The sequence below is a fragment of the Aphidius gifuensis genome, linkage group LG3 (assembly GCF_014905175.1).
Source record: "Aphidius gifuensis isolate YNYX2018 linkage group LG3, ASM1490517v1, whole genome shotgun sequence".
In the NCBI taxonomy this organism is placed as follows: Eukaryota; Metazoa; Arthropoda; class Insecta; order Hymenoptera; family Braconidae; genus Aphidius; species Aphidius gifuensis.
Window position 1 is genome coordinate 20,433,755 of NC_057790.1, and position 23,290 is coordinate 20,457,044.

Consider the following 23,290-nt stretch of genomic DNA (forward strand, 5'->3'; position numbering starts at 1 on the left):
TAACTTATGTATTTCATTTTTTCTAAACATGTTTTGTAATAAAAAAAATTATTGAAAAATAAATTTTCATCAATAGCCTTATTTTTTAAAAAACCTTATCATCCTTGTTTTTTATTTGTTAAGTTATTTTTTACCAAATTCAATTGTCACGTATTCAAGTATAATTATTATTATATACACATCTTCGTTGAAAAATAAAAAGAAACATTTTATCATGTTTAAATTATTCTCTAAGTATATCAAGTTCTTCAGGTGTCACATGCATTCTCAAATCTTTTTCTCGAATAACATCTTGAATTTGTGTTAAATTTTGTGGTGCAATACTTGCTGCATCAATGTAAATACATCTAGCCCATGGACATGAAGCAACGCTTTCATGATAAATTTCTTCTCCTTTTTTTTCACAAAGATCATGTTCTCTTAAAAGCAGCATGTACAATCTCCATATCAATGGACAACGACGAATTTCAACAATCCTATAAAAATAAAATACATGTTTTATATTTTTCAGTTATTTAATTATTAAATTATCAAGTTCAATTATCAAGTGGTACCTCATTTGTCTTTTATAAAAATGCAACAACTTGTTGAGTGCTGCAGTCTTGGCAATTGGATCATCAACACAAACTGGAGATTCAAGTCGAGCTCTTCCAGCTAAACACAATGCCAAAGTTGAATAAACTCTGTTATTATGTCCATTTTTTATACCAATATTCCAATTTGGCATTTCAGACTGTAAAAAAAATACCATGAAGTATTAAATGCCTTTAAAACAACAAATCAATTTAATATATATTTTTAAAATATTTTTTTAATCTTACCTCAATACTAGCAAATACAGAAAGTAAGTAAAAATTATCAGGATATTTATTCAATGCCTCGTTTAAATATTTTTCAAGAAAACAAATTTTTAATTCTTTACGTTGACAAATAAATTGAAAAAGTGATACTTGACTTTCATAAAATATTTCCTAAATAAAAATAAAAATTAAATTAATTTTCAACATGATATATCATATAAAAAAATATAAAAATTATTTACCTGAAGTTGGGGATTGTCATTGGTTTTTTCTAAACACCTTTCAAATATCTCTGATATTTTTTTAATATCATTATTCTTGATGTACAAAAAATAGCAGTAACAAGTAACTGCATCACAATAAAAATTTGTATAAAAAATTGTCATTGAATTTTGTGATAATGTGGGTGAATCATTTATAAATTCAACATAACACTTGTTGAAAAATAATTCAGTAAGATCTAGAGATTCTTCTTCACTTTGTCCAGATGACATTTGAGAAAAAACTTGAAGAATTTTTGATGTAGTATCATCATTCCAATGTCTAGCATCAAGTAATGTTTCAACAAGACTTCTGTAAAGATTTAAAACAGCAATTTTATCATCAAATATTGTCAAATTATTTAAAATATTATCTTTTATTTTAATAGCAGTCTCCAAGATACTCAAACAATTATCAAATTTTCCCATTTCTTTTTCAATCAATGCATACTCTTTGTAATAATATAAATTATTTCTATTGTCTTCTTTTTTTAAAAAATCTTTAATAATTGATTTTAATTTTTTAAATCCTTTATCACTATTTTGATTATTATTTTTTTGTATTACAATTAACATTCTTTCAAATCTCAACCACCAAATGTAAATATTTATTTTATCATTCATTGAAAGATTATCAGCAATACTAAAAAACACATCACGAATAAATGCAATATAAAATTCTTGAGCTGGATGATAACATAAATATTGAGGTCCAGATGTTATTCCACTTTCTAATAATTTTTTACCCATTAAACATCTTTTTTCATGTCCAGATATTTCTCCAACACATGGGTAAATCATTGGTAATATTGACTCAACAGAATCAATACACCAATATGATTCTTCAAATTTTAAATCTTTAATTGCACAATGTCTTGTTGGTAGCAATGGAATTTTTAATGATAAAAGTGATAATATTGCCATGCGAATATTTGAATTCTTTGATAACAATGGATTTATAAATTCTGCTATTTCTTCTGTTGAAACAAAACGATTTGAATCACCAATAAGATCAATTTTATCTTTAGTCACACTTATCCAATGACAATTTTCACGTAATAATTCAACTCTTAGCCATAATTGATTTAATGGAAGTTTCGATGCCAGTATTATTTCTTCCATGTCAATTAATTTTTTTTCATCAAATAAATATTTTAAATATTGTGTATTTTTATAATTTATATTTAATGACAAATTTAAACGTATTATTTCCCACATTTTTTCCCAGCAACCAGTATGTCGTAAAAATATTAATAAATTATATAACATTTCTAATAAACGATCATCATAATTTTCTTGTGTAACACGTAACCATTTATGCTTTGTTTCAAAACAATTTGAATATAATTTTATAATTTTTTCAACTGTACAAATTGACAATGATGATCTTCTTGATGATATTAATGCTTGCCAAATAATAATATTACCATAATCATTTTTTAATAATTTTTCAAGTTGTTCAGAGTACTGATCACTTGGTATCAATTCACTCATTAAATATAATTTTAATTTTAATAATTCAATTGATGTTTTATTTTTTTCTAGGGCTTTTTCAGTTATTGATAATTTACGTTGATAATTTAACATTTTTTCAGTATTTTTTTTTTCTATTTTTGTATTATCATCAATAGTATTATTGGTATCATTATCATCATCATTATAATTTATATATTCAAGCCATAAATTAATATTATTTGGTTCATTGGATAATTTTTCATTAAATTCTTTTATTTTTAATTTTTTTTCTTCATCTTTTGATGCTTTGTCATTCAGGAAATAATCAAATTCTTCAGTATTATTATCATCATCATTTGTTGTATCTGTTTTTGTTTTTTTAATTAACATTTTATGCTTCTTGATTTTAATATGTTTTTTGTTATGAAAATAATAACGCTTCATTGATTCTTTATTTTTATGTGATTTATATTTTATAAAACCAAGTGTTTTTTCACTCAAATCATAGAGTGGTCTTGCTCTTGAACATAATGTATCAACTTTTAAATTACCTTTATCACCAGTATCTTCAAAAAATATACCTTCAACTCCATATTCTTGTTTTATTTTTTGTTTTTTATGTTTATCACTTTTGTGCTTTTTTTTTTTATGTTTTTTTGTTGATTGTAATGTATTTTTATTTTCTGTTGTTGTCACTTCAACATCTGAATCAAGTGATATTAATGGATATACTTTTTTTGTTAAATCAACAGTATCAACAACTTCACAGTCTGATGAATCTGATGATGATATTATGATTCTTTTTATAGCACTTACATTGTTAATTTTGTAACTTGAATTTTTCAACCAACTTGTTGATGCCCCATCATCACCATTGTCATCACCAGCACCATGAGTATTTGGTGAATTTGTTGACTCACAATGTTTATCTTGATATGCTGGGAATAACGACATTTCTAAAAAATAAAACATTTATTTTAGTTATCATGTAATAATAAATAATTAACGTATTTACAACGTATTAACCTTTGATAAAAATTTGATCAACAACATACCAATTTTAGATAATTTCTTTCGATAAATATTAATGACTTACAGCAGTCATAGTTACTTGATTTAAATTTTAACAAATCATTACATTTATTTGGATTAATTGACTTATTGTTTTGACTAATAAAAACAACACGTGACAGAAAGGAAATAATATTATTGATTATTGTGTCATGAAATTGGCGCATTGTTTATTTACAAAAATTGTTCATGGAAATGACACTAGGTAGCGGTACTTTCGCTTGTTGTTATTATTCTCGTTTATTGTTGCAAAAAGGGTAAAAAAAACAGTAAAAAAAAACATCCTGGATCAATCCAGCTGATTAATCAATAAAATTAATTATTAACTAAACTCATCCAGTGTTAAATATGAAAACATTTTCAGGAAGAATGACAGCTTACACTGTGGTGAGTATTATTTTGAATTTATTATTTAAAAAAAAAATCACAATATTTATTTGTAAACAAAAACAAAACGAATCAACAGTTATACAACTCAGGGTGCTGAAAATTAAACATCCAATACTGACAAGGTCATGGCCTTCATAACAAATTAACGTATTTTATTTTTTAATAAACAAATAAAAAAAATTTAATAACGATAATAAGTGAACATTATGATCAACTCGTCAATTCACTTATGTCAACAATAATATTGCAATTTGCAAATGATCTTAGTTGAAGGAATTAAATGACACCAAGGTTACCATATTGACATGTTTATATTATTATTTATTTATTTATCAATATTATATTGGTATTACAATCAATTTTTACACAATAATGATACGTCAAAAACAAAAAAAAAAAAAATGTTGAAATAGAGGACATTACCCTCTAATAATCATTAAAGTTAATAACACATTGATTATTCATTTTATTAATTAAATTAATTATATTTAGCAATATAACGGTTTAATTTTTTTTTTTTTATAAATTTATAAATTTATACAGTATTTTTCCACTGATATCTATTGTTTTTTTTTTTTTTTTCGTTTTTTATATAATATATATATATTTTTTAATTTATTTATAATTATAGAAAATATAGTAATTATTATTTATGTAGCACAAATATTTTTAAAAATTAAGAAAAGAATAATGTTTTACATTTAACATCAATTATTTTTTTTTTTTTATTATGCAATTTATAATTTTCTTTGTGATAAACAACAGCTGATAAATAATTTTGATAATTACTTATAAGTCATTACTATGTGTAATTTATCTTGTATATTTTTTTAATTATAAATTTTCAAATGCTGTTGGTATAATTAAAAATTTTATTTAATAATTCAAATGACAAATATGTGATCATGTAGAAAATATATTTTTGTTTGATAATTGCAAATTGATAAAGATACAAAAATAATATTGAATAGCAGTAATGAGATAGGCGTGGTACAAATTTCAATTAGTCATGTATTTTGTTTTATTATTTTTATCAGTTCGAATAAAAATTATAATCAGCGATTAAAAAAAATTAATCATCAATTTACATCACACCTGAGTCATTCGAAATTCTTTTTTAAATATGATTCATTTTTAAAATTAAATTCGCAAATATTAAATAACGTCGACAAAATGAAAAATATATTTTAATTTAATCTGTTTTTTATTTTTTCAGTTGATGCCATTATTATTATTATCATCATGATGAAATTCAATACAAAATAAAAGGTCATAAAAATTTAACAATAAAGCTGTAAGTAATTTTATGTATTTTTTTTTTCTTTTAAGTTATTTATAATATTTTTAAAAAACACAAAAAGTAATTAACTAAATTTAAATAATACATAAAAAATTTTATTTGGAAAAATAATATATTTTTTGATTATTAATGTTAATTATTCAAATCACCAATACCGAGTTTATAAACAAAAAAAAAAATAATAAAAACATCAATTAAACCGATGATTGTTTTCGACACACGTATACATTTAAAAAATTTTTTTTTATTAAATGTTTGACAATCTCTATTGTAATCGTACTACGTGACAAGTTTTTATACAATAATAATAAAGAAATTTAAAGATAAAATTCTTTAAAAATGATAAGAATTCAAGTATGATTAAGAATAATAATTAAATATTATTATTGAAAATTTAAAATTAAAAAAAATATAAGTACAACTAAGTACTTATTTTTTTTATTTAAATTTTATATTTATTTATTTTATTTATGAGTTTTTTTGAAGGTCAGGAGATTTTTAGATCTTAGATCAATGATTATAATTAAGGAAAAATTTGACACGCAAAATTATATATTATTCGTGACTTATTTTAAATTTAATATATTGTTGTTATTTTGTTGTTGTATGATCTCACTTTCTAAAATAATATACAAAGTTAGGATAAATATATTTTTTACGCCGTTAAACATCAATGCTGATGGGTAATGTGAAACTAGGACAAGACTTATTGTAGATTTTAATGTCTCGGCTTTGTTAGCAACCAGCCACAAATAATAGTTGTGGGAATATGACAAATAAAACTGGACGTTATTTTTATTTACTCTTTTCAAATTATATTTATAAAATGAAAATATAATTTCACTTGTTGTCATTACTATTATCACACTAATAATAATTAAAATTGAAAAAAAATTAGCATCACTTTCTTATCTCGGTCATAATATTTGTAAATTGTAATTTAAATAAAAATATAAAATTCTGAAGCGACATAATGTATGAAGGCCGCGTCATCAAAGGCACAATCAAGATGAGATTATTTTTAAATTTGACTATTTTCAAAAAAATAATATTATTCTCAAAATATTAACCGGAAAAAAAAATAATAGTAAATATATATTTTTTCTTTTTTTTTTCCTCCAGTAAATATAAATAACTTTTTTAATTTAAAAAAAAATCTTCACTCAACAGTTTCGTTTTAAAAAAAAATTATATTTTCATAGTAAAAAAAAAAAAAAAACAAAAAATATATCTCCCTATTTTCCCACGCTGGCGTGATATAAATTAAATTAATTTTTTAAAAATACATTACATTGGTACATCAGTGTGTTGTTAAAAAATAAAAAATAATTTAAATTAATTTATTTCAACAAAATTGTCATAAAAAATAATAAAAATGTGCCAATAATCATAGCAATATTATTATTAGCACCAGCAGTTATAACTGGTTGTTCTGGTGCACTGCCATTTTCATGATACTGATAATTTTTATATCCAGTTGACATTTTTAAAACTCTATAATTTGGTTTATTTTGATCAATTTGATCTTTAATATAATTTTGTAATCCATTAGTAACACACCATAAAAATCCATTTTCATCAATTGAAAATGCACCTGGCCATTGCATACGTTCATGATCACGTGATATAAAATGTGGTCCAGTTGAAAATGATGTACGTATACTATCCCATACAGATACAGCATCATCAGATAATGAGCCATAATAAAGTATACCATTTGATGACATAATCATACCATCTGATTGTGAATTTTTTCTTCCAATATCACGTACATAATCATTAATATCTTTTGTATTATTTTTTAATACACTTGTTGGTACTGTATAAAGATGTAATGATGAAAATGGTGAATAATAAACTAATCTTGATGCTGTATCAACTGGTGATAATGCAATACCATCAATATTAATTGCATCATTTAAACGTTCATTACCAACTCTAAGTTTAGTATCTTCACCTTGTGCTTTCATTGAATCATGACTTATTTTCCATGATTTATTATCACGTAATGAATAAACAATAATACCTGGATTTAATTTATTTGTATCAGTAATATATGCATAACCACCATCAGTATGATCCAATACAATATCATTTAATAATGACATATCTGGTGATGCAACGTCTGATGAAAATTCATGATTTTTTAATATTTCACCATTATTTTCAATATCAATTATAACAAGACGTGGTGGACATCTTGATTTTGGTTGTGTTGTCATTGTTTCTGTTCTACCACTATCAATTATCCACATTCTACCTTTTGGATCAATTTCCATACTTTGAACAAATTGCAATGATTTACAATCACCAATTTGTTGCATTTCCCAGCTTGGATATGGTATTAATGATGGTGAATATGTTACATTTGGTATTGATGATGCTACACCAAGTGTTATTGGTATACCTTCTTTATATCTTGGTATTGTTAAATACATATTATTTTTCCATATTTTAATACCAACAATTGCATTATTAACTGGTATAAATTCATTACGTTCATATACACGAGTACGTATTTCTTCACTTGGCCAAACAATATTTATTGTTTTCCATTGAAATGTTTCATGAAATTGATCAACACCATTGACAATTATTGTCAATGATGATAATAATATTACTAATTTAACAAACATTTTTTTTTTTAAATTTATTAATTTCGTAACACAAAAATACACTTTTTCAATTTACTCTCAATGTTTATCGTATAATTTTTATATATATTATTCACTCTCTATTATTAAACCACGCTTGTTTTTATTTTTAAAAATTTTAAAACCCAACTTGCGCCAACAATTTGATGCTTTATTTTTATTAATAGTATACATATATTTGTTACACAATTTTATAATCATCAAGTAGTTTAAATATTTAACGGAGTATCAAAGTAGTGGTCCATTACGTTGAACGTTTGGATTTTTACTAACGTAGACGCGCATCGAAACCACCAACTGAACCGTTGCTGCTCACCACTGCTCACTACCTCTTTTCTATAATATGTATACACATTTACAAAGCAACTTTCGTAAATTCGTATTGCTTTTATGTGTGTATATATATTATAATACATAACATGATTATATTATTTCCCCCCAGTATTGGGTGGTGCTACGTCACAAGTCTCAATTTCCCCTTGAAATTTCGTTTTTTTTTTTTTTTCACAGACGTGTCCTTGTTCTATACTATACTATTCTCTGATGATCCCATCCAAAAAGATTTACGTTTTATGTTTTTAAACTCCACCAATGTTTTTCTATTTTTTTTTTTATTATTATTTAATGCCGAGTAATTTTAAATATCTAGGTTGTATTTATGCAAATAGAAATTTGTTAAAAATTTATTTCTATTGAGTAATTTTAAATGTTGAGCTTTTTATGCAAATAGATAAATTATTTTTCATTAAACTAGAAAAATTTTAAGATTAATTAAATTTTATATTTATTTTGTTAAATATAAAATAGAATTTTTCTATAAAATTTATTTGATTTTTTTTTTGTTTTACAAATGGGAGAGTATTGAATAGATTTTTATTTTTGGGTGCAGCATCTGTTCAATTGTCCTAAATTACATTTGTTCAGTGATACTAATAATGATCTAGATATACTGTAAAATAAATTTAAAAAATAAAAACTAGTTCCAGTTGATGAGTAAGTAAAACTCTGTTAAAAAAAATGACCAAATGAGTTTTAATAGAAATAATAAAAAAAAGTAAAAGAGAAAAAACATAAATTTATATTTAATTAATTGTGTTGATTGAAAAAATGGAGGGATATAATATTTTTAATACTGATTGGATAAATAAATAAATATTGTGTGTGTTTAATATACATATACTATTCCCAATATGGATATAAGAGTATATAAATGTGTCTAAACGTGAAACGGTGCCAGACAAGTTGTTTGAGTTTTGTGGCCTTCATGACCCTCTTGAGTAAACAAGAAGAATAAATCTCTGTAAATGTACACTTGCAAATTGACAGATATCTTAACAAAAAAATTTCCTGGATTATAAATTAGATTATTTATCATTTATTGTTAATTTTTATTTTATCAATTTTTTAATTTTACATATATAGTTAAAAAATTTAAGTAGAAAATTTTATTAATAAATTTTAAATAAATAAAGAAAAAAATTAAATAAACAAAATAGTTGATAGAAGTATTGATATTTTTGCTTTAGTTATTATTGAGATAAATATTTTTCATCTATTTTTTTAGCTATGACATGTCTATGATGTGTTGCCAGAGATTTAATTTTGAATTTAAAATTTTTTTTTTACTTTTTATTATTTTTTTATGAATACTAAATTATTATTTATTTGATATATGATTAATTGAGAATAAATTTATTTTAATGCATTTTAATAATTAATTTATAAAATAATAATTATTATGTAATGTTTTTTTTATTTATTATTAATGAACAGTGAACTTGACAATCTCATTGATAATTTAAAATTTTTATAATCATTTTTTTTTTTCATTGTTTAATATTATTATAAATTAATTTAATTATTTAAATTTATTTTATTGTTAATTTTTTAAAAATATTATCCTTGACTTGCATATTTTTTTCGTATTTTTAAATATATTTTTTATCATCATCTTTTTGTCATTTTTTAAACATGTAAATTTAAACAAAAAAAATATATGTTATTTTGTTATTGTATACTGAAAATGGTAGATAATAAAAAACTTGTTTATTTAAAATTATTATTAACAAACAATTGAATTAATTCACAAATTTTATAATAAATTATTTTTAATATTTCAAAGTAGTATTGTAATTTTTAACTACTTGTTTTTTTCAATTTTTTTTAATCAGTTAAAATTGTTTATTTGCTAGAGCTTTAAAAAATTAATTGACATAACCGTGACAAATAATATAGCCTCGTTTTATATGCCACATGTTATCATGAAACAAAAAAATAAAAATTAAATAAATAAAAATAATACGTAAATTTACGCTTTGGCAAAGTCATAAAATATAGTAACTTTTTCGAAATATTAACAGTTATAGAATTTTTTAAAATTTTAATCGCGTATAGAATTAAAAATTATTATTATTATATGTTTAAATATTTATTTATTTTTCAATTTGTTGATAAAATTTTTAGAACTAGTAGCTGTATATTTTTTCAATAATTCATTAAACGTATATCGAATATTTAACGTCTCACATTCTGTCACGTTATTTTTTTTGTTTTAAAATTTAGGCCGGTCTAGCTATGAAATACTGGATAATTTATTAATTTAATTGTATCGTCACAATACAATCTTAATAACCAAACATAAATAAACAAACAAACGAATATTAAAAAGTAAATAAAATTTTAAACAATCAATAGAAACAAATAACTTTATTATTCTTTTTTTTCTTTCATAGAAAAAATTCATTAATTGATTCAATTTTTTATATTAAAAAAAAAAAAACACTGACCTAGTATATTTTCCATCAATTAGATAATAAATTACACTTGGGCACAGCATTACACAACATACACCTAATAATTTTTATTTAAATAAATTTTTTAAATTAAAAAATAAAATTATTCTTTGAAAATTCATTATAAAATTACATGGAATTCCGCGATTGTCGTCTATATATTTTCATGTACAATGTCTATTGTGAAATTTATTTATCTATCCATCAAAACCATCAAACTGAAATAGAAAAAAAAAAATATCGATGCTTTCATTTCATCAAGTAAAACGGGGCACACCCTCTTCCTACTTGCTCCACTAACAAGAATATATTTTCTGAAATAGAACAGACTATATAATATAAATAAATAAAAAGAAAAAAAAAATACACATGCCACTAAAAAGAATATGAAACATAAAGTGCATGAAAAAGCAATAATAATAATACAGAAAAAATATGATGCAAAATTCTTATCAATTATCAAACGTATCTCAACTCAGTTACATAACTTAGTTACTTATAGGTCAGTTTGATCATTGCATCAATCAGTAATTACATTAATCGATTAAAAAAATTTCCTAGATAATTTGATATTAAAATATGATCATTTATTTAAGCTTATTTTTGTTGTACAAAATTTATTGATTTAATTACTTTGTTGTTTATTTTTTTAATTTTAAATTTTCCATCAATGAACTTGACTGTATAAAAAATTTATTTCATAAAGTTATTGATGAACAGATGTTGTTACAGCATTGTGTATTTGATGATTGCATCAAAGTATGAGTCATACAATTGATGCTTACAACTTCATTAATTTATCTATCATTATTTTGATGTAATCTTTATATTATTTTTATTAGAGAAAAAGCATTATAAAGAAAATTATCCAAAGAATATATAAATGATTTATTATAAGGAAAAATAAATAAATTTATCTGCTAGATTTTTTGTTGTAGAGTTTAAATTTTTTCAATTTTAAAATTTTTAATAGTCACATTCTTTTGTAAATAGACAGTTGAAATATTTAAATAAAATTTTAAACTAAAACAAATATTTATTTTTATTGAGGCTATTATTTAAAGCACAAAGTATTCGCAATAAAAAAATTTGTCATACTTATTTGTCTACCTATATTTATTCACATCACGAATAAAATAAAATAAAAAAATTAAAAAAATGACCGTCAACACTTGCTGTACATTGAATATATAAAAATATTTATTATTTTTTTTATTTTCTTTACAATGAAATTCTTTCTCATGATTGTTTTTTTTATTTATTTATTTATTTTAGGATTGTATATCTCTTGGTTATTGTTTTGCGTGACCTCATGCAATCATTATTATTTTTTGGATAATTTTTAACATATTGCAAGTGTATAATGATTATTAATAAATTTATTGTTAAAAAAATATCATCAAAAAATATAACAAAATAATGATTATAATATAATACAAAAAAAATATGATAGTATCATTTTGTCAGGAAAAATAAATAAAAAAAAAATCAACTTGGTCGTAAAGATTAACAATGATAATACTACATTTTGAATACATGTTTTTTTTTTTTTTATTTTAGGGGTAAAATAAATGTTGACCTTGTTATAACAGGGAAAAATAAAAATAACGAAAAATATATTGAATTGGGTCATTGGGTAAAACATGCGATTCATCTAATAAATTATAAATCAGCTATTAAATATTTTATACATATAAAAGTGTAAATAAAATTAAACAAAATTTAGTAATTCAATGAGATCAAGAAGGGGTATATCAAAGATAAGTGTTTTTGAATTTTAAATATTTACAGTGTATGTATTGTACAAACAAATACACATGAAACAGATAATTTTGTAAGACAAAATATGTATGTTCGTGATGAGTCAAAGCAAGTCAATGTAGTCAATGTCTTATCGACTTTTTATATTCTTTTAATTTTCTTGCAATTTTAAATTTAACACTTGTCGTAAATAAATGTAACAAAGTCATGATTGATCCACCTTTATTTAAAACAGTAAATTATTAAAAATAATAAAATAAGTACAAATGATTGATTCATTTTTTAAATACATATTCTAGGAATTTATTTATAATATTTTTATTATCGACATACGTCTGAATTGTTAAGTCGTTATTTTGTAACAATAACCAATGATTACATAGAAAATTTAATGTTACTATTGAAATGCAATGTCGATAAAATAAAAAAATAAAATATTTAGATTATTTTCTTTATGATTATTAATTTAAAAAAAATTTTTTTTTTTTACTATAGTTTATTTTTGCAACAATAATATATCAATACAAATAATATAGTGTGACTAACATAAGAAAAAAATAAAAATATGTTTATTTAAAAAAATAAATAACATATAAAGATTATATTTATAAATAGTTATTAAAATAAAAATATATTTCAAAAGAGCTTTTAAGAAAATAATAAATTTCATTATAATTTATTTTATTTTTTTTTACTACAATGAAAAAAAAAAGATATATATATATTTAACAGCCGTTAAGTTTTTCTATGTCACCCTATATGTAATAAACTACTCCGAGAGATATTTATCTCTGGGTGAAAGATAAAATGAAAAACGCAGTATGGGGTTGAAAAATAATGAAGTCTTGTTGAATGAAAAGAGGGTTGATGGGGTGATGACCAATGTGGGGTTTGCTGTTAAATAAAATAGGATGAAATGGTTGTTATGGTAACATGTATTGCGAATAAAATTGTAAAACATCTATGGATGTAAAATGCAAATAGATATATAAAATTATTTTTTATTTGTTTGATTATTTAAATAGTAGTATATAGGAAATGTAAATTAATACCAAGTACTTGATGAAGTAATTTTCTTGTTTCCTTTATAAGTCTATCAAAAGTACATTGATGTTGTACATAATTATCATCAATCTGAATGATCATGAAGGCGTGTCATGACATTATCATCCTTGAAGATGAAAATAAACAAATATAATTATTATAAAATATATATATAAATAATAATCATATTTGATGATAAGAAAATTTAAAAAATACAAAAAAATGAGATGAAAATTGTTGAGAAATTAAAAATAATTAGGTCAGTAAATATCACGATTGCAAGACGTGTCAAGTAAAATTGATTTTTTTCAATGTTTATATTTAACAAATTTTAATAAATAATATTTGTTCATTAAGTCATTGTTAAAATTATAAATTATTAATGATCATTTGAAGAGATATTTAAGTATCATCATCGATCGGTTCTGCAGCCATTACGTTGATTTATTTAAATAGTGTCCTTGACGACAAGATAATAATGCACTGAAAAAAAATACCAGATGCCAGCAATATTGCAATATTTTTTTCTATATACATTTACTTATTTATTTTTACATAATTTAATTTAACCTTGAAGTAGATATACGTATTACTAAGACTACTTTTAAATTATCTTAAATAATCCATCGCAATTTGATATTTTATATTGAAATTTTACTCATTTATTTAATCATTTTTTAAACTATTTAATTTATTATTATTTATGTGCATTAATGTTGTTAATTACTAAAAATTAATTTTATTTATAAACATTAAATTAATACATTTTAAAAAGTTTAATTTATTTTATTTTTCATTGCGTTTACAAGGAATAATTTTTAAATAATTAACTGTAATGATTATTAAATATAATTTTATTTTCATTGAAATAATTGAGAAAAAATTGCACATAATATATCAAATAAAATTAATTAATTTTTATTTTACTATGTGTAATTTTAGAACATAAATTTAGAAAATAAAAAAACAAAAAAAACTTGAGTTTAATTTGTTTAAATTTATCAAGCTGGTTCACGCAATCGACAATGATTATAATTGTTACGTCAGAAATATTTTTTTCTTGTTGATGATTGGTGTGTATGTATATTTAAAAAATTTTTCATGTATTTTGTGTTGATAGATGTGAGTAAATATATGAAATACATTGTGTGTTATAGTTTGAATGAAACAATTATCTTTATGTCGGTTAAAAACACTTGATGAATATCACACCAAGATAATGGTTATTTATTTTTTTTTTAAATTCAAATTATCTTTTTTTTCCTCATCTGTATAGTTGACATTATCTATGTATAATAAATTGTCTAAACAATACCTTGAAAAAATATAAAAATTAAATTAAAAATACATAAAGTATAGTTCTTTCTTTTTTTTTAATTCGTTCATCCTTCATTATAAAATTATTGTTATTAAATTTATTCAATAAAGAATTGTCATAAGATCAATCCATCTGAGATATTCTTCAACTTTTATGAATACGAATGGTTGTCTTTCCAGCGTAATTGAAAAAACAGAAACAATTCCAATGATTTCAAAATTGCGCAATAAGGGACCCCCACTATCACCCTTTAAAATAAAATTATATTTTAAATTAAATGCATAATTATAAAAATATATATTTATTTTGTAATAAAATAATAACCTGTGTTACTGAAGTTGTTTTTGGATGTCCATAAGCACAACCTTGATTGTCATTGAAAAATCTTTTCATAAGATTTTGGCATTGGACAGGTCTCAGTCTTTGAATGTAAATTTTTCGAAGATAATGTGAAATTGAAAAATCATTTGAAATATCACGACCCCATCCAGTCACTGCAAGTCGTTCCTTAATTGTTCTACGTTTTGAAAATCTTCCGATATCAATAGTATATCCATTTAATGTTAATTCTTTTGAAAGCTATATACAAATTAATTAAAGATTAATAATCAATATAGTTTTTACAAAATTAAATTTATTGACATAAAAATATTCTTACTACGAGTATGGAAATATCGTTATCCCAAAAATTTTTCATATTGAAATCAGGATGAATGATTATTGATGAGACATCACGATAACAAGCATATTGATCATCTAGAAGATCATTTGAGCCAGCACGAATTTTAATATTTGCAAAAAAAACTGATTTATCCAAAACAACACAACTTGCCGATGTCAAAATATGTCGTGAATTTATTATAATGCCACTACAAATATGTGTACTTCGCATTTGTATTGATACTTGCCAATTTATAATATCAGTTGATATCAATGTGCCTCCTTTAATTTTTTTTGATACTTTTCCATTTACAACTGTAAATTTATATTTTTTACAACAATTTTTTATCATATAATTATATATTTATATTAAATATTGACTAAGATACTCACCGAATATTATAAAAATAAAAAATAACAGTATTTTTTTAATCATTTTAATTTAAACTGCTGCTTATTCGTGTATAGTCAAAATATTTATGTAGAATTATTTGAAAATTTTTTAAATGTTTCTTCACTTTTAGACAAAACAATTATCATTATTTAATTTAAATGTTATCAATTTACGAAATGATGTTCATGCTTTTATCTTGTTGATGGTAAACATTACAAAAATTTATTTCATTGTACAAATTTTGATATTAGTATGATGATCAAATATCAAATAATTTCAAGTGAATATTATTATTTTTTTTTAAATAAGAAAAGAAAATTTTTTTAAACGAAAAAATAATTTAATATCTTTTTGCTGTAATTTAACTTTTTCTAAATATATAACAATAAAAAATTGTTATTATTTTTTATTTTTATTACTATTGTTTTCTATCAATGACTTTGTAAATTAAAAAATAATAAATTGTTTGTCTCATAATACTTAGAAGTGAAACTTGTTATTAAAAAATTTTTTTTTAATAAACTAATTATCTGTTTTATGGTTTTTTTTTTTTTTTTACTTGACATTATAAATAAGTAATTAACTTTCATTTTTAAATTATTATAAACAGACAATAATTTTGTTTTTCATTATTTTCTTTTTTCAAATAAAAAATATCAATAATAAGACAAAATTTATCAGTCAATTTTTTTAGTTAATAGTAATTTTAAAATTTAATAAAAAAAAATAAATTTTTAATTAAAAATAAAAAAAAAGAATCGTTTTCATATATTGATTAAAATATAAATAATAATCATTAGAATTTTTTTGTTCTATGTTGGTAGTACTGTCTATTCACTCTGTGATCAGCTGATTTTTGATTTCTTCAAGTTGGCATGTCGTTTTTAATAATTTTTGCTGATTACTCAATGTGTATTAATAATTGAATAATATTGCATTAATTGCGTTGTATTAAATTACACAATAAACTCAAACACATAAATTAAACGTATTGATTATTTACTTTGCATTAGTAATAAAAAAATTTTTATTAAACAATGTTGAGAATAAGTTCAAAAATTATACGTGCTGGTATGGAGGTGAGAGCATTTTCAAGTGCAGCAACATCACCAGCATTCAAAGTACAAGACAACAAAGATTTTATTGAACGTGTTAAAAATTCAAAAGTTCCAGTAATCATTGATTTTTTTGCTACGTAAGATTACACATAATTAAATTAGAAAATAATAATTTCACCACATTTTAGTCATTGATCTGTTTAAACAATTTGAATAAATAAATTAACAATAATCAATTTTTCTAAGCAACGTATTAATTAATAATAATAATAATTCATTTTCTAGATGGTGTAATCCTTGTCGTGCATTGACACCACGTTTAGAGTCAGTAATTGCTGAAAAACAAGGAAAAATTTTACTTGCAAAAGTTGATATTGATGAACATACTGATCTTGCTCTTGATTACAAGGTAAATTATTTATAATTAAAATAAATAACTACCCAAAGTTAAAACAATAATTTAAATTACAGGTTGAATCTGTTCCAGTTTTAATTGCCATGAAAGATGGTAAAGTTTTAGATAGAATTGTTGGATTACAAGATACTGACAAACTTCGTACATTTGTCAATAAATATGCTGATCCTTAAATAACTAAAATTAATTGTTTTTTTTATTCAATAAAATAATTTAATAATTAACTAGTAAATTATTAATAAACAATTAACTGTTTCAATAAAAAAAAAAGTTTATTTTGTTTGACGTATATTTAACTTTGCTGATTATTCAAAGTATTTTTTTTTTTTTTTTTTTTGATCCACAAATTAACAATTGGTATATAAGACGTTGATTGTTTTTAATTGTTTTTTTTTTTTAATTAATGTTAAATCCAAAATTACTACGGATTTAATGAGTTATTATTTGATAATTATTTATTAATTTTTTTATGTTTCTGTTGGTAATGCTTGTAATAATTCTCTAGCACGTATGTATTCAACAGTTTCTTCAGCATCTTCTGATTCTTCAACATTTTTTTCATGTTTTTTAATAACACTCATTGCTTTTTTTAATAATGTTTCTCTTGCCATGCCTTTGCATCCTTCAAAATACTCCAATACTGTTGGAAATAGTGTTTTTGGAACGGAATTTTCATCAAGAAGATTCTCCATTAGCCAAATTTGTTTGAGTTTTTCAAATTTCCAGGTATTCTTTGAGTGTTTCCACTGTTGAAAAAAAAAAAAACAATGTAATTAATTAAATAAAAATTAACTATAAAAAGTATATCTATTAATTTATTCTTACAATTGATACGTATTCTAAGGCTTTGGACATTGTATCAAGTCTACTAGCTTCTTTTTTATCAAGCTCTTGTTGCTCAAATCTTTGTTTTTTTAATAATCTTTTTGATGGTGGTTTTGGTTTTTTAACATCATCATTGGTATCATCAAATTGTTCATTTTCATTATCTTCTTCTTCTTCTTCTTTTGGTGTTTCTTCTTCAGCACTGTTTTTTTTACTAACAAAAAAAAAATATAAAATTTAATAATTTATTTTATTTTTACATTAAATGAAAAAAGAATCAACAAACCTTTTTCCTTTTTTTAATTTTTTTGGTGGACTTGTATCAGCAATGATATCATCATTTGATTTTGATTTTCTTTTTACTTTCTTTGACATTGATTTACTTTCAACTTGAGCTATTTCTTTTTCTTCATCAATGATTTTAGCTTTTTTATTTTTTTTAGATGTTTTTTCAATTTTAACATCTGACTGAATAGTAAGATTGGTACTTGAATTTTTAGCCATTTCTAAAAATAATATAAATTCATTAAATCATAGCTTCATATAGATATTTATAAAAAAAAATTAAATAAATTTATTTATTTATTTTAAGCATAAACACAACAATTTACCTGTAATCAATTGTTTTTTTTTAATTTCACCGCTCTGTTCAACGTGTTGGATTTAACCTCAAATTTGTAAACAAATAAATTTTTAAATAATATTACAACATAAATAAATATCACAATCAAAATAATAATTTTATTGACACAATATTTAATTGAATATTTTAATTATTTATTAAATAACAATTGTCACGTATTTTTAATAAAATTATTTGACAAGAGACACGCGTTTTTAATCTAGAATTATTATTTTATTTTTTTTTATTTTTTTTATTAAATTTTGTTTGGTTTGAAACAGTTTGAAATGAGTTCGAAGAAAAAAAAAATCAATCAATTATACCAACATGACGAAGTTGGTAAGACTGATTTCCACCAGCCTGAAGATGTCATCAAGAAACAGCTGGTGGTGAATTGTTGAAGAGACATTTCCAATATTTTCCAATATAATTTTTGATTATTTGTTTTTCCATCAATAATATAAACTTATTTGAGTAAGTATTATTAACAATACATAATTTAAATAATAACTCAATAAAACCAACAACTTTCAATGCATAAATTTCAATTAAAATTTCAACCTTTATCAATCACAATTCACAACATAATCTAAAGCAATAAAATGAAAAAAAATTACCTATATATTTTCCCCTTCAATATTTATCTAACCTTTTTTTTTGTCATCCTTAATGTATAATTACCATTTAAAAAAGTTTAAAGGTCATTTGATTTTATTAACCTGATTATTCTAATTATCATGAATATTTAATTTTTAAAATACTGACAATAATCATAACAAGCTTGTTAATCATAACACTTGATCTACTCTTTTTCAGGCTTGTGTAAAAAAAAAAAAAAACACGGCAAAGCTAACAGCAAAATAACAAAATTATCGGGGAATTTAAAAGTACCTTTGTTTAAAAAAATACCATCAACATGACGGAGGACATGTTAAGCGCAGATATATGCAGGGTGTGTCGATCAGAAGGTCTTTCAGATAGACCACTATTTCATCCTTGTATATGTACTGGTAGTATAAAATGGATTCATCAAGAATGTCTTGTTCAATGGATGAGATATTCACGAAAAGAATATTGTGAATTATGTGGTCATAGATTTTCATTTACTCCAATATATAGTCCAGATATGCCACGTCGTTTACCAATACGTGATGTTGTTGGTGGTTTAGTATCAAGTATTGTAACAGCAGTTAAATATTGGCTACATTATACATTAGTTGCTGTTGCTTGGTTGGGACTTGTACCATTAACAGCATGTCGTACATATCGTGCATTATTTAGTGGTTCACTTGATCTTGTACGTATTATGTCATTACCAATGGATATGTTATCAACTGAAAATATATCATCAGATGTATTTCATGGTTGTTTTGTTGTAACATGTACATTATTTGCATTTATTGGTCTTGTATGGCTAAGAGAACAAATATTACATGCTGGTGGTCCTGATTGGCTTGAACGTGATGTACAACAACCACAAGTTGATAATCAACAAGCACAATTAATTGTTGATGATCAAGTACAACCAGATTTAAATGATAATAATAATGTACCACCATTTGTTGATGAACAACAAGCTAATAATGAACAACAACCATTGTATCGTGAAATTGGTGATAATAATCAACAAAATAATCCAATAGTTGATGCAGCAGCAGCTGCTGCTGCTGTTGATGGTAATGATAATGCTAATAACAATAATAACAACAACAACAACAACAATAACAATAATAATGCTGATGTTGATGATGGTGCTGGTGTTGATGATGGATGGGGTGATGGACAAGTACAAGATCAAGCACCAGGACAAGGTGAAGCTGAAGAACAAAATTGGGATCAAATTGATTGGAATAGACCAGCTGAAGAATTAACATGGGAAAGATTACTTGGTCTTGATGGTTCATTAGTATTTCTTGAGCATGTTTTTTGGGTTATATCATTAAATACATTATTTATACTTGTATTTGCATTTTGTCCATATAATATTGGACATATTGCTATTGTTGCAAGTGGTCTTGAAGAATTTGCTGCTGCATCACATTTTGAAGGTCTTGTTACAACATTATGTGGTTATGGTGTTATTGGTGGTACACTTGTTATACTTCATACACTTGCTGCAATATTTGGATTACAACGTTCACAAAGAATTCTTGGTTTATGTTATGTTGTTGTTAAAGTATCATTATTATCAGTTGTTGAAATTGGTGTATTACCACTTGTTTGTGGATGGTGGTTAGATATATGTTCATTAGCAATGTTTGATGCAACATTAAAAGATCGTGAATCAGCATTTAGAATTGCACCTGGTACATGTATGTTTATACATTGGCTTGTTGGTATGGTTTATATTTATTATTTTGCATCATTTATATTATTATTGAGAGAAGTATTGAGACCAGGTGTATTATGGTTTTTGAGAAATTTAAATGATCCTGATTTTTCACCAATACAAGAAATGATACATCTTCCAATATTAAGACATGCTAGAAGAATTTGGTACAGTTATATTATTAATTATAATCAGATGCTTGCTTATTACATACATGTGACACTCAAGTAAGATACATATAAAATTTATATAATTACAGAATGTTTAGAGCATCACTTGTTATTGCAAGTTTAATTGCAATGACATTACCAGTTTGGTTGGGTAGACGTGTTATGGCATTATGGATGGTTGGTGCACCAGCACCATCACCACCAGTTTTACCACCAGTTTTACATGTTGACAGTGTTGGTCAAGCAATGGTTGTATTTTCTGGACGTGTACATGAAATATATACAGTTGCATGTGGTACATATGTTTGTTGGGCAGCAGCTCGTGGTTTAGCATTAGCATTTTCATGGTTACCACGTGGACGTAGAGCAATTATTGATCGTATTAAACACTGGGCAATGATTAGTGCACGTGCATCAATTGCATTTATATTATTAGTTGGTGTTATACCATTATTATTTGGTCTATTATTAGAACTTGTTGTTGTTGTACCATTACGTGTACCACTTGATCAAAATCCAATATTATTTATATGGCAAGATTGGGCACTTGGTGTACTATATACTAAAATTGCAACAGCAATAACAATGATGGGACCAGAATGGCGTTTACGTTTAGCAATTGAACGTGCATATAATGATGGTGTACGTGAAATGGATCTTAAATTTATTATAACTGAATTAGCATCACCAGTTATTTGTGTATTTGGTCTTGCACTTGCAATACCATATGCAATTGCATATGGTATTATACCATTATTTATAACAAATTTACAAACACAAATACTTATTGCAAGACGTCTTTATCCATTTTTATTACTTATTATTTTAGTTGGTGTACTTGTTACATTTCACATACGACAATTTAAAAAATTATATGAACACATTAAAAATGATAAATATTTGGTTGGTCAAAGACTTGTTAATTATGAACATCATCGAAAACAACAACAACAACAACAACAACAAACACAAAAATCAAGTTAACGACATTTTTTCTTTGTTTTTTTTTTTTAATGAATACATTCACACAAATAAAATTATATTAAAAATATATTATTATTATTAATAAATAAAACAAGAGTAATACTTCAAAAAAAAAAAAGACGATCCAACAATTAGATTTAGCTTCGTGTACATTCTTATATATCACTGTTTAATTAATAACAATAATAATAATAAAAATTTAGAAAATGAAATTTAAAAAAATTATTTGATGTTTTACAAAAAAAAAAAAATAATATTTAGCAAAGCTTTAATTATTATCAAGTGCGTACTATTGGTTGATTGAATAATCTTCAATTAATTTATCAAAAAATAAATATTTATATAGGTAAATGTGGAAGTACAAGAAAAGTATTGTTGGAACTTTTTTTTTCATTTTACTTTAAAAAAATCCAGACCTCAAAAAAATAATTAAAAATTATAGTATATAAAATTATATTATTATTATTTTAATATTAATTATGTAAGCAATGCTGAATAAATAATAAAGACTGTTTTTTTTTTTTTTTTTTTTTTTTAATTGCGAAAAAGAAGAAGAATAAAAGAAGATTTGATTTATAAATGAAAAAAATTGAAAGATTAGTTTGTGGTTTTTATTTTTTAGTTGCACAATAGCATTGTTTTTATAATTTCTATTAAATATAATTATTAAAATACATATTATATGGTGAAAAAAAAATAGCTAATTAATTAAAAAAGCATGCAAATTACTTCCATGTATAACATACATTTAAAAAAAAAAAATTCAGTCTATTAATTTTGAAGAAAGTATACATTAATTCAATATTCAGATTGTAATATTCTATATTTAATAAAAATACTAATAATAAAAATATTTATCACATAAATAATAATAAATATTTACTTAAAAAATTTATTTCTAAGTATCGTTTGAATAAATATATATTTCAAGTGAAAAAAAAAAAAAAAATGAATGAAAGATAAGAAAATAAAATTGTGATCTAGTAAG

The 23,290-nt window shown here is 22.9% G+C and overlaps 6 protein-coding genes across 6 annotated transcripts; 2 read left to right on the top strand and 4 right to left on the bottom strand.

The window, feature by feature from the left end:
• Window positions 1-153: 153 nt before the first annotated feature.
• Window positions 154-3,744, bottom strand: LOC122852669 (nuclear exosome regulator NRDE2). Its single transcript, XM_044152592.1, has 5 exons — window positions 3,571-3,744; window positions 1,043-3,471; window positions 822-971; window positions 555-733; window positions 154-476 (listed from the first exon to the last, which is right to left on the bottom strand). The coding sequence occupies exons 2-5, from the start codon at window positions 3,467-3,469 to the stop codon at window positions 224-226; spliced, it is 3,009 nt and encodes a 1,002-aa protein (XP_044008527.1). The 5' UTR covers window positions 3,470-3,471; window positions 3,571-3,744; the 3' UTR covers window positions 154-223.
• A 1,766-nt stretch (window positions 3,745-5,510) lies between these two features.
• Window positions 5,511-8,262, bottom strand: LOC122852670 (protein yellow-like). Its single transcript, XM_044152593.1, has one exon. The coding sequence runs from the start codon at window positions 7,910-7,912 to the stop codon at window positions 6,617-6,619; it is 1,296 nt and encodes a 431-aa protein (XP_044008528.1). The 5' UTR covers window positions 7,913-8,262; the 3' UTR covers window positions 5,511-6,616.
• A 6,684-nt stretch (window positions 8,263-14,946) lies between these two features.
• LOC122851028 (trypsin-3-like) lies at window positions 14,947-15,795 on the bottom strand. Its single transcript, XM_044150076.1, has 3 exons — window positions 15,504-15,795; window positions 15,170-15,424; window positions 14,947-15,093 (listed from the first exon to the last, which is right to left on the bottom strand). The coding sequence occupies exons 1-3, from the start codon at window positions 15,735-15,737 to the stop codon at window positions 14,947-14,949; spliced, it is 636 nt and encodes a 211-aa protein (XP_044006011.1). The 5' UTR covers window positions 15,738-15,795.
• A 955-nt stretch (window positions 15,796-16,750) lies between these two features.
• On the top strand, window positions 16,751-19,299 carry LOC122852673 (thioredoxin, mitochondrial). The gene is made up of 3 exons (XM_044152595.1): window positions 16,751-17,094; window positions 17,243-17,366; window positions 17,429-19,299. Exons 1-3 carry the CDS (start codon window positions 16,937-16,939, stop codon window positions 17,543-17,545), a joined length of 399 nt encoding a protein of 132 aa, XP_044008530.1. The 5' UTR covers window positions 16,751-16,936; the 3' UTR covers window positions 17,546-19,299.
• Window positions 17,840-18,701, bottom strand: LOC122852672 (uncharacterized protein C7orf50 homolog). Its single transcript, XM_044152594.1, has 3 exons — window positions 18,484-18,701; window positions 18,198-18,411; window positions 17,840-18,118 (listed from the first exon to the last, which is right to left on the bottom strand). The coding sequence occupies exons 1-3, from the start codon at window positions 18,699-18,701 to the stop codon at window positions 17,840-17,842; spliced, it is 711 nt and encodes a 236-aa protein (XP_044008529.1).
• On the top strand, window positions 19,178-22,733 carry LOC122851029 (E3 ubiquitin-protein ligase MARCHF6). The gene is made up of 3 exons (XM_044150077.1): window positions 19,178-19,293; window positions 19,636-21,375; window positions 21,417-22,733. Exons 2-3 carry the CDS (start codon window positions 19,736-19,738, stop codon window positions 22,300-22,302), a joined length of 2,526 nt encoding a protein of 841 aa, XP_044006012.1. The 5' UTR covers window positions 19,178-19,293; window positions 19,636-19,735; the 3' UTR covers window positions 22,303-22,733.
• Window positions 22,734-23,290: the final 557 nt, after the last annotated feature.

Coding starts and splice junctions, on each gene's coding strand:
- LOC122852672 (XM_044152594.1), bottom strand. CDS start 18,701: ATGGCTAAAAATTCAAGTACCAATCTTACTATTCAGTCAGATGTTAAA. Junction 18,412..18,483: donor AAATTAAAAAAAGGAAAAAG/GTTTGTTGATTC, acceptor TTTTTTTGTTAG/TAAAAAAAACAGTGCTGAAG. Junction 18,119..18,197: donor CCTTAGAATACGTATCAATT/GTAAGAATAAAT, acceptor TTTTTTCAACAG/TGGAAACACTCAAAGAATAC.
- LOC122851029 (XM_044150077.1), top strand. CDS start 19,736: ATGACGGAGGACATGTTAAGCGCAGATATATGCAGGGTGTGTCGATCA. Junction 21,376..21,416: donor TACATACATGTGACACTCAA/GTAAGATACATA, acceptor CAGAATGTTTAG/AGCATCACTTGTTATTGCAA.
- LOC122851028 (XM_044150076.1), bottom strand. CDS start 15,737: ATGCGAAGTACACATATTTGTAGTGGCATTATAATAAATTCACGACAT. Junction 15,425..15,503: donor ACGATATTTCCATACTCGTA/GTAAGAATATTT, acceptor ATTTGTATATAG/CTTTCAAAAGAATTAACATT. Junction 15,094..15,169: donor AAACAACTTCAGTAACACAG/GTTATTATTTTA, acceptor TTTATTTTAAAG/GGTGATAGTGGGGGTCCCTT.
- LOC122852670 (XM_044152593.1), bottom strand. CDS start 7,912: ATGTTTGTTAAATTAGTAATATTATTATCATCATTGACAATAATTGTC.
- LOC122852669 (XM_044152592.1), bottom strand. CDS start 3,469: ATGTCGTTATTCCCAGCATATCAAGATAAACATTGTGAGTCAACAAAT. Junction 972..1,042: donor ATGACAATCCCCAACTTCAG/GTAAATAATTTT, acceptor ATTTTTATTTAG/GAAATATTTTATGAAAGTCA. Junction 477..554: donor TTTTATAAAAGACAAATGAG/GTACCACTTGAT, acceptor TTATTTTTATAG/GATTGTTGAAATTCGTCGTT.
- LOC122852673 (XM_044152595.1), top strand. CDS start 16,937: ATGTTGAGAATAAGTTCAAAAATTATACGTGCTGGTATGGAGGTGAGA. Junction 17,095..17,242: donor ATCATTGATTTTTTTGCTAC/GTAAGATTACAC, acceptor TTCATTTTCTAG/ATGGTGTAATCCTTGTCGTG. Junction 17,367..17,428: donor ATCTTGCTCTTGATTACAAG/GTAAATTATTTA, acceptor TTTAAATTACAG/GTTGAATCTGTTCCAGTTTT.